Raw genomic sequence first — 11,726 nt, forward strand, 5'->3', positions numbered from 1 at the left:
ACACAAAAGGTATGGATGGGGGAGTGAATTTCTACTTTGTTCAGTATGATACTAATTTGATTTTTTATTTGTAGGTATGCTCCACTTGGAATCCTCTTCTTGATTGCTGGAAAAATTGTTGAGATGGAAGATATGGGTGTGATCGGTGGTCAGCTTGCCATGTATACTGTAACAGTTATCATTGGTTTGCTAATTCATGCTGTCATTGTCCTACCTCTTCTCTACTTCCTGATCACCCGTAAGAACCCTTGGGTATTTATTGGAGGCTTAATCCAGGCATTAGTCACAGCTTTGGGAACGTCTTCCAGGTAAAATACAATATTTTAAGACCATATTGATTTTATAATATTACTGGTTTAAGAAACAATTTTGCCTAATGTACTTGGTTAACTCTGTATTCAAGTATTTACTTGGTCACTTTATTTCAGTTCCACTGCTCTCTGACAGAGATAATTATTATCTTCATATTGACTTGAACTCTATTTTCTATAGGAACCCCTGAACAGAGATTAAATTAGTCTGTTTGGTGATGCAGATTGCATGGCTGGAACCCTTGTGACTTTGTGTTTGAAATTTTTAAGTACTTTGCAATGGCTTGCTGGCAAAGGATGTGCATGGCAAAATGGAGCAGCAAACAGGAGGGTTCTAAGGCACTCTGAGAGAGCCTGAAAGCCCTTATTGGCAGCTGACATTCTGTGCTTAAAATCCTGATAGCCAGTAACCGATATACAACCTGCAGCACTAATGATACTTCTGCTCTTTGTTGATGAAATGATAGGTACGCCATATGAATAACAAAACTGTTTGCATCTATGATGAAAGGAAACATTATTGTAATCAAATATACATTTCTATACCCTATGACCTTTCATAAAATGTCTTTTATTTAAATAGATTTTAAAAGTATCTCCTAAAGACTGATGTTTTAAGGTGTTTGGGACTATTTTGAAGATCTGGAAGAGAAGTTATTGTAACCATTAAGGTAGAATCTGATTCAGTCTTTTATCACTGAAAAAGCTCTTGAGGACTTGAAAAAATTATGACAGTATATTAATGGATAGAGAGGGACAATTACTAATTTTACACTTGACATTCTGATGTCAATCCTTGCAAATTTGTGGAATGCCTAAAAGGGAATTTGATTAATAATGATTTTTAAATTAAGATAATAAAACTAATGCCTGTCAACGTAGTTTAAAAGAAAATAAAAAGAAACTACAACTTTATTGGGTAACAGTAATAGTGTTAAGAGGATATGATCCAGCTTCTGTACAAGACATTCCACTTGGCACTGCTCAAGATTCTGAGTAAGAACCTAGATTGATGCAAGAGAACATACTATACTGTAACTGGATTTAAAAGCTGTTTAAAATTCAACTGTAAGATGACTGTCATCAAAGAGATTTTGTAGCACAATCTTTCACAGTCCTTCTTTACATTCTATCAGTATTTTATTAATACTGATACAATTTTCAAAGACATAAAAGTCTGTTACATAGTTAGCAATGAAGAGGTAACTGAGAGTAATCTGAATCGTTGGGTCTTGAAAAACCTCTTTACTTTGGTGTGCCCAGATGTAGAGATACATCTTTAAGAACAAAGAGCCCAGGTAGCTCTTATAAAGTGGCTACCTTATCCTTCCTTCTGAGGCAGTTCCTTCTGAAAAGGAGCTTGGCATCATGTGGGCCGAATGGGCACTCCTGTAGCATATGAAGCCAAAATGTTCAGTTGGGTTGGTCTTTAAATGAAATTATCATTTATATTATATTTGGATGTAGCAGCAGGGGAACAAGATTAAGTGGTGTACGGGGCCTGATTGGGACAGAGTTAACTTTCTTCATACCAGCTCGTATGGTGCTGTGTTTTAGATTTGTGACCAAAGCAACGCTGATCACACACTGACATTATAGCTATTTGCAGTATAAACAGTATTTTGAACAGCATCAAGGGCTTCTCTGTTTCTCACTCTGCCCCCGCAGTGAGTAGATTGAGGGGTGTGCAATAGGCTGGGAGGGCGCACAACCATGCAGATGACCCAAACTAACCAAAGAGATACTCCATGCCATATAACATCGTGCTTAGCAATAAAAAGAGAAAAGAGGGGATTTTAGGGAGGCTAGACCTCTTTTACTCGGGAACTGGCTGGGCATTGGTCTACCTGTAGGAGGTGGTGAGTGATTGCCCTTGCATCACTTGTTTTGGTTTGTGTTCTTTCTCTTTTCTTCCACTTATCCTTCACTTGCTAAACTTTTTTTTTTTTTTTAAATCTCAACCCCTGCATTTTGTTGCTTTTACTTTTCCTTTCTTCTTTGCCTGCCCCACTCAGGGTGTGGTGGCAAGTAAGCAAGTGGCTGTGTGGTGCTTAGCTGCCTTCTGCTGTTAACCCACAAGTGGTAAAGTGATGTAATTGTCCATCAAAATGCCCTTTTCAGGGGAGCCCACAAATAAATAAGAGAAAACATGCTGTTTACTGAGGGCTTGAATAGCTCAATTTCTATAACTTTAGGAAAACAATGCTTAGGGATGATTCAATCCTAACTCCATGAGATAAAAAAATGAGAAGCAGGAATTTTTAAACAGATTCTTCTATTTATGTGGTGACAAAATACTGCAATATTTAGACTAGAGACTACATAGACAGTGACAGTAATTAACCATTGGAAAAACTTTCCAAAAGCATTAGGAGAACCTCCATCATTAGAAGACTTTAAATTCAGCCTTTGCATTTTTAAAAAAAATATTCTGGTAGATCACAAAAATTAAGACAGAACAATCTCTCTTGTTATCACAATGCATGACACTCTTTTCATTCCCTGTTTCTAGAACCTATGTCATATATATTTCCTTCTTGGTTTTTTTTTTTTTTATTTCAGTTCTGCAACACTACCTGTTACATTTAAGTGTCTAGAAGAAATAAATGGAGTAGACAAACGAGTTACAAGATTTGTACTCCCAGTTGGTGCTACAATTAATATGGATGGAACAGCTTTATATGAGGCTTTGGCTGCAATTTTCATTGCACAGGTTAACAACTTTGAACTGAACTTTGGGCAGATTATCACAATCAGGTACAGAAGCCATTATTACCTACATCTAGTAAAAGCACCTTTGTGATGACTCCTTCTTGCTGTTATATGTGGGATTAAGCAAAAGCGTCTAGAGCTAAAAACAAGAACTGCTACAGTAGCTGGCTAACTGTAATGATTTACATCTGCACAGAAGAGGCCCCCCCAGCACATGTTAAGTAAACCTTTAAAAAACTGTAACATGACACACCTAACACTGCACTTAGTAGAGTCAACAAGAACAGTTTTTAATGACTTTTAAATTTTCTTTCTTAAGAACTCATGCAACTGTTGGGAGCTATAGACTTACAATCAGTAACAGATAATTTATAATGCATGTGCAAAGCAGTAGCATAAAAACATCGCAGTGCTAATGCTAGGAGAGGTAGTGTTTTCCTAGTGCTGATGGTCTCAGGATACAAGTAGAGCAAGCTGTGTAAGGAACAGAAATATCTTTTATTAGACCAGCTAATAGAGGTGGAGAGATAGGTATGTTTTCAAGCACACAAGCCTTCAATGTTTGAAACAGAACAGCAAGCAACCCACTAAGTAGCACTCAATCATAACTGATCTGCATTAATTTCATCACGTTACTCAAACAGTTTAAAAGAAAAGGGTGATGGGTACATGTGCAGAAGAAAGAAATGTCAGCAAGGAAGAAAGAGATGCTGTAGGAGAGAAAGACACATTTTTCACTCAGGAACACTGAGTGGAACACTGAGTGGAACACTGAAAGTTCAGATGTGGTGAACTGGGAATGTAGGTGATTTTCAAGCAGAAGTGCTTCTCTTCGTAAAAAACATTGGCTTAATTCAATATTCATCAACAGAACGAAAACTCTGCCTTCACACTCCAGGGCAATAGTTCCACATTCAGTAGTACTAGAGCTGCTCCCCACCAAATCACCTGACAAAACAAATTGAACAAGTATATTTCTATCAAATTACTAGACTGTACAATTCAGAGTTTCTGGCAGCTTTCTGTTTTCTGATGGCAGAATGCCAACTGCTGGAGGACAGATACTTCACCTGGCATGAAGTTATAGTGAGATGGACAAAGAGTAAAAGTCCTTGCATTAGATCTGCCAGGACAAAATTACCTCCTCATCTTTTCTTTTAACATGTTTGAGCTTGTAGAGTGACTTTGTTCAATAGGTGGGGGCATGTAGCTATAATGTTTTTGTCTGGCCCTTAGCATCTAGCAGGGGATTTGCCACCTAACAAAATCATGTTTTGAGGGTTCTGGATAAAGGCTTAGTGTAAACATTTTGGATTAAAATCCACACACCCCTGAAGCTATGTAGTGTTCAGATAAGGGACTGGGCTCATCTTTCTATTTACTACTGAACAATTGCATTCTTCCTTCATATCTGTTTTTAATGTTTAGCAGATGATAAGGAGAGTTTATTATGGAAGTCAGTTAATTGCTCTGCCATCTCTTTGCACAGCATAACAGCTACAGCTGCCAGTATTGGGGCTGCAGGCATTCCTCAAGCTGGACTGGTCACCATGGTCATTGTGCTTACATCAGTAGGTTTGCCTACAGATGATATCACTCTTATCATTGCAGTGGACTGGTTCTTGTAAGTATTTTTATGGAGTCACTAAGCTCTTTGACCATATTTAGAATGCAGTATGCAGGGACATTCTGGCAATACTGCCATCAGAGGTGTAATTTTTTTACTGTGGAAGGCAGCTGGAAAGAAGTGTTAAAAAAATAATCACAATTTCTTGCAATTAATGTATTTTCTTAGAGCAGATGGTGAGGGGTGTTACTTAATGATGCTTCCTCTTGCATGCAAAAGGAGCAAAAGGGTTACTTAGAAACCTGGATCCTTAGGGTATTAAGACAACTTTCAGACATGCTGTAATCAAATTAGCAAAGAATTGCTTAGTCGTCTACTTTTTTGTAGGATAGCAATGAAAACCTTTCCATGAGTTGGGCTCAGACCTGATTCAGATCTGACCCAGCTCATTGCAGCCCTGATAACTATCTAATCTAGGAAAGGTTCATGTGTCTATCTCATGGACACAGGAATGGAAAACAGTTGTGTAACTCTCTTACCCAGCCACCACAATGTATTGTCCTTCAGTTTTTCCATTCCTCTGTCTGTAGAACATTAACTGATACCTGTAGGTATATGGGGAAATCCCTTGGGTCCAGGAGCTAAATCAAAGGCAGAGGGTTTCCTCTGACCTCTATTTTGTCTAACCCCTATGGGTTATAGTTGCCAGGGGGTTTTGCCCTTCAGTCTTCTCAAGTGATCCCTGCAAGAAATTGTCTGTGTTCTTATCAGAACATAGTGTCTTCAAATTATTATCTTACCACATGCCCTCAGCCTTATGTAGGTGGATGCTTATAGAGTAACAGTCCTAGTCACTTGTCAAGCTGCCTCCTACATCTTCTGGGTGCAGCCCTCTAAGAGGGCTGAATTGTTGTAGTTTAATTTGAAGCAGTTCAGCAGAATTCCACCCTAAATTACTGACCATGGTTTATGATCAGGAGGGAAATTACCCTAACGAGGTAGATTCTCATTGGCTTACATGTTCAGAGGATATAAAAGCAAACCACCAGAGTATAGAAATGCCTCCAAGAAGTATCTGTCATATGCTCCGTTATCCTCATCACACAGTTGTTTCTTGTTGTGAAGTTGCCAAAACTATTAACACATTTTGTGACTCCAAATCCTACTTAATTTGTTAATTTCTATAGAAGAAATCATGGCATTAACAGTTCAGATCAATAAATACACATAAAATAGCTGAATCATCTAGTAGCTATTTAAAGACCATTTTAATAGGTAGTCTGCATGCTTTCCTGAACAAGTGGTGAAATAAAGGCTAACTTACTATTTCTCCTTAGGGATCGTCTCCGTACCACTACCAATGTCTTGGGAGATTCCATCGGAGCAGGAATTGTTGAACATTTATCACGGCATGAGTTGAAGAACAGGGATGCTGAAATGGGTAATTCTGTGATAGAGGAGAATGAAATGAAGAAACCATACCAACTGATCTCACAAGAAAATGAGAGCGAGAAACCATTAGATAGTGAAACCAAGATGTAGGGTAAAGAAAGCATGAATCCAACACTGCAAGTGTGGAAAACAAAGTTTTTCCAGCCATTTATATCTTGAATTCACCAAGTTCACTTATTCCTTGTTTTCTCCCTTTATGCTAGCACTGGAAAGAATTAATGAAAATATATTCCAAATTAGCAGTGATCACGGTATATGTTGGCTTCACACTTAAAAAAATTAACAAGCAACAACACTGGTCCTGCTAGACATGTGCTAACTGAGGATCAAAAAAAGATTCTCAATTAAATAAAAACAAGAATCAGTGTATATGTTACTCAGCCCTGTGAAACTTTTTTTTTTTTTTTTTGATGAACTGGAAGGTAAAAACAGATAACAGAGCCTGAAAATGGTTTTATTTTTTTAAATACCTGTTGCAAAATTCCTAACAACTCTAAAGACACAATCAATCCTTCTAACTTGATAACTGCACCCAACTAAGTAAATTAACAGGATTTTTTATTTTTATCTGATTTTTTTCTCTAGTTTTATATTATTGTTGTTCAAATACTAGCAGAACAATAAAAAGAAGGACATAAATTAAAAGGATAAAAAGGGGGAAGATATATAAAAAAATAATATCCCAAATCAGCACTTTTATAAGCTGAGTTGAAGTATTTCTGAGAAAGTTATTTTATCTAGACACAGTCTTTTGCATTATCATCAGCCAATCTTTACAAAAACTTAACCTAGTCAGCTCCCACTGACTTGCAAACATTTAAGTATATATGTGTGTATGTACCTCCAGTCTGGATTTGCCCCCTTAATTTCAACATCACAACCCAGTTGAACAATCTGTGTGTAAGTGTTTATAGGAGCAAGGCCTTAGGCTGTATTGACTGTGACAGAAAATGTGTCTTCATCTCTGTTTAGAAAAAAACCATAGCATGCTCTTGGTATGCCAATTATCAACTTAATAAGGAATAATAAGAACAGAAGGTAGTGCCAGCCTTCTGCAGAAGATGCAGAAGAGTGAGATGCTCAGATCCTAAAGGGACTGGATTCTAAATCTGAATCTCTGAGACCAACAGGAGGTTTTCTGATTGGAAATCTCCCAAATATTTGCTCATCCCACTGATAAGTTATTAGCTGTATTTACATTTTTCCATCTGGAGAAGAAGGCTCCCTATCTCAATGTGAAATTTCAAAATCCTGGTGTGTTTATCAGTAGCATCTCAAAAAGAAAGAATGACCCTTTAGAAAGTAAAACGAATGGGTGCTTTTTTTTACTTTTTACTAGGAAAAATACATAAATTGCAAAATAGTAAATACTATAATAAATGTTGACATTTTAATTAGAAAGGATTTTGAAGCACAATATTGTAGCTTTCTTTCAGGGAACAGATAAGGAAAGATTGAAAAAAGAGAGACAGTGCACTTGTAATCCTGTGACTGTTTTTGTTAATGTCAAGATTATTTCCTGATGAAGCCCTTTTCTAGAAATATAAATTATATATTTTTTTTCCTTTTTTGCCTTGTATTATTATAGAGGTGCAACTGGAAAGTTTTAGAATGCAGTTACAATTGGGGGAATGAAAACATCTGTGGAGTGATCTTTTTTTATCAAAATGTTCAGTTGTCTTCTTTCTCTGTTCCCCTACCAAAAAATTCTGATGGGAAATGAAGGATTCCCTTGCCATGTCCCAGGTGCCACTCAGAAAACACCCAATACGTTGCTTCTGTCACTGAAAGAACATAAATAAAGTGTACAAGTAACTGTAGTGAAAATGTCAGCATGCTGGTTGAAGGCAAATCTTTTCCCAGGCAAGACTGGTTTTTTTAGGATTGAAAACTCCTGCCCACCTTCTCCAGTTGAGTAATCCAGACAATACGAGCAGGACCTCTCCAGTGAATGAAGTGAGCGGGGTTTAACAGAGTACTGAGCAGTCAAACCAACAAAGCTCTAAATGAATCTCTGACTGAAAAAGAACAAGTATGGGGGTTTTTTTTTGCTAACAGAATGCAAATCTAGGATACAGACAGGCATTTTCTGACATGTAATTAGAGATATTTTTATATAGATACTGTATTCAGAATGTGTGTATAGACATTAACTGTAGAATTTACGGCATAACAATTTAATTTTTTGTTAAGATTTTGTTTGGAAATACATTGCAAAGACAATGTAAATGGCTGTCTTTCTATGACATCAGCTGAGAAAAAATGAATTGTGTCACAAAGAATGTGATCTTTTTTTATACTAACTTTGTTTCTTATGGAAATCAGGTATTATAGAAAGATTCCCTTCCCCATCCCTCACCGGTTCTGCATTGCTATGCACCCAGAGTGGATTGAGAAACATTACTTTGTAGATGTATTTTCAATAAAAATAGTTTTACATTAATTTTTTTTGTGATTTAGAATTTCTTACAAAGACTCTCTAATAGAAGCTTTGCACAAACTCAGAGCCAACAAACTCATAATACGGGAATTCCAGGCCATTTTATACAGCAGGGCTTTGACATAGCAGGGTTTCCTCACTTCAAATACCTGCTTACAGTTTCATGATCAAAAATAAATAAGTAAAGGGGGGAGGGACATAAAAAATTAAAAGAAGCAATGTTCATCCTACTTAATTTCATTCAAATTCAAGTATATAAATTCATATTGATATCTGCAAAATAAAATAAAAAAAAAAGTATTTACTTTTTCATTGATTCAGCTACTGCAAACCTGCCAGTTCATTTTGGATGTGTAATTAGATGGTTCAAAATCCCTATTGATTGGGGTATTACAGCATCGTGACATTACAACCATCCTAGACAAGCCACTGTTTTTCTCAGAGAAGTAGTTTGTGATGGTGTCAGGGTTCATGCAGCAACAACTTCAGCTAGCAGTTATCATCTAGTGGAATTGAATGTCTTGTCAGAAGGACTGGGAAGGTATAAAAGATATGAGCTGAATCACTTGTATCCAGAAAGTTGTGTTGGTTGGAGCAGATGGAGGCATCAGGGAGAAGTTGGGCCTTCCTGAACATACACCAACAAACCACTGGACAATGACCTCTATGATTTTGTCTGCAGTATTTTGAGTGAAAACCAATTTTGTAAAAAAAAAAATTTCAGAGAAGACATGGTGTTCTAAAGTGCATGAGCATAACTTTTCCCATTTTTTTCTAGTTACCTTACACATTCATTCATTAATCCAGGTAGGTATTTTTGTGTTTCCAGAATTACTATCATGATGGGAAGAGCTAAAGAAAGAGGGTTAGTGTATCACTTGGAGATATTACTGCCACAGTGGCCTTGCTTACTCTTCTGTGCCCCCATGCAGAATAAAGATCTCTGGCATTCCATAATTTTTCAGCAGCGATTTCATTTGGAAGTTGGGGTACAAAACAGCCATGCCATTCTTAGGCAAGAATTTATTTCTCTGTAACAGTGTGTGGCCAGTACAAAGCAAAGTGATCATGCATGTGGAAAATCAACTACTGGCACAGGAAAGTCTGTCTTTCCTTCTGAAGGACTAAGTTTGTACAAGTGACATTTGTGTTCCAATGCAGGCACAACTGATAAAAAATTTAGGGCATTTTTTTCAACTAACCCTGTAACACATGCTTGGTTTAATAAAGTTAAAATGGAAATGGTACAGAAGAGTATATCTTGCTTCTAGTGTGATCAACAGTGTGCTAGTTGTGCTAGCTGTGATTAACAGTGTGATCAACTTTCTTCTAGTGTGATCAACCATTTCCCAGAACAGGATAAAAAATCTGAGATAAACTGATAGATCACTCCCTGTCTGGATTTCTGTGTAATCTTTTTTAAAAGATTGGCTTACCCTGGAATCATGGAGTAAGATGGAGACTCTTGGAAGATGGAGAAATACTTATACACCTCCGTGCCAAACTGCAAACCCAGATTTGCAACATCATTGAGGTAGCAAGATTCCTTCTGATAACAAAGGGAGCTGTAGTCAGATGATATAATCCTGTATGGTGAGCCCTTTCCTTTCCCCTCTTCCCCCACCTGGCTCCTCAGATGTCTCTAAGATACCCAGAGGTATCTAAAATTCCATAATTTTAGTACAGGAGCACTTGTATCTCTAACCAAAGTTTTTCTTCAACATGCCTCATTGCACAACTAGGGCTGCACAAATAATTGATTTTTCACTTCAGTGAGAGAACTGAAAAACTGGGGAGAATAATTCTTCCTACGCATCATGAAACAATTTTTTTTATTATTGCTTAAAAAAAAGAGCAGTCTCTTTCAGGTATAAAGAAATGTTTCATTCTCCACTTCTTGAAACTTCCTATCTCACTTCTGGATCGCTTTTACTCAATTCTAAATTAAAACAAACTCAGCTGTAAAATGAACTGTAACTCACAAATAAAACATTGAACGAGTTTGCTAGGAAAATGTCAAAATGAAATATTTCAACTTTTCTATAATATCTCCTCATTTTAAAGCCAATTGTATTTACAGAAGCTTCACAAGTACTTGCCTCAAAACTGCATTTTTCAGCAGTATATTTTTATATTAATGCTTTTTCTTTGCTCTTTATAACTTCCTTTCTCCAGACAATGTATACTTTTCTGCTTTTCCTGATTGCTTAGATTTTTTTTCTTTATTGTTCTATTGGCTTTTTAAGAGTATTGTAAAACTCCTGATATTTGATAGAAATTATAAAAACCCCAACTTTTTCCTGATATTTTTCCAATATTGTTACTATTACTCTTGCTTCTGAATTTGTGTTCATTTCCTGCATTGTGGTTTTTTTCAATGCCTCAACCAGTTTCCCATTTTCTGCAGTACCATATTCCTCTCTCCATCTATCCCACTTTCTCTGTTGGCTCTACTCTTCACTTTTACAGTGTCTCCTCCAAGAACTCCACTATGGCACGTCTTCACAAACCCTGACTCCCATCTCAATAGTAGCCTTGGTCTCCTTCACAAACCTAGACATGACTCAGCTTTCTGTGTTTTGGTTCCCCACCAATAAAATGGGGACAATAGCATTGCCCTAGCACCAGGGCTGTTTCCAGAGAAATTAATATTGTGGAGAGGCCATACAATGGAGCTGACAGGCACACACCTGGGTCATGTCTTGTGCACCATCCAAACCCTGAGGATTTGCCCCTAGTACGTAGTACCTTTGTACTATTATCTCCTCTGCTGTAGATACTTAAAGTGTATTTAAGAATTTATACTATCTTCTCAAATTTATATTAATTTGTTCATTGTAACTGTACATGAACCCAGGCCAAATCCTGTGGTGCTTGCTGGCTCCTTTCACTGCCAAAACTTCCACGAATAGCAATAGGGAGAAGGACAAAATCAATATCTGACTTGGATTTCACACACAGGGAATAAACTACGGTGCAAATATATTCAGAATAAAATTATTATTACTGAGGACAGATGGTGACTGCCATTTGGTCTGTGCAAGTGCTACACAAACCTCCCTTCACAGATCTGCCAGTTCACCTTGCTCGTGACCTGCAATTCCTCTCCTCCTATTTGAACCCCGCTCCTCTCCCAGGCAGCAACTCCTGGCCATGCCAAACTGCCTGGTGGTTTTGTGACACGCACAAATGGGGACTGAGACGAGACCACCCAACTTGCTTTCATTTACAGACTAAGCCAGGA

The 11,726-nt window shown here is 37.3% G+C and overlaps 1 protein-coding gene across 1 annotated transcript in view; it reads left to right on the forward strand.

Moving 5' to 3' along the window:
* Nucleotides 1–8,485, forward strand: part of SLC1A3 (solute carrier family 1 member 3) — a 63,420-nt gene extending 54,935 nt beyond the window's left edge. The window contains exons 7-10 of the mRNA XM_054810828.1: nt 75–308; nt 2,874–3,068; nt 4,513–4,647; nt 5,928–8,485. Coding sequence (XP_054666803.1) covers nt 75–308; nt 2,874–3,068; nt 4,513–4,647; nt 5,928–6,132 — 769 coding nt within the window. The 3' untranslated portion in view covers nt 6,133–8,485. The remainder of the gene's footprint in view (nt 1–74; nt 309–2,873; nt 3,069–4,512; nt 4,648–5,927) is intronic.
* The last annotated feature ends 3,241 nt before the right edge of the window (nt 8,486–11,726 follow it).

Source organism: Grus americana, chromosome Z (genome assembly GCF_028858705.1).
Source record: "Grus americana isolate bGruAme1 chromosome Z, bGruAme1.mat, whole genome shotgun sequence".
NCBI lineage: Eukaryota > Metazoa > Chordata > Aves > Gruiformes > Gruidae > Grus > Grus americana.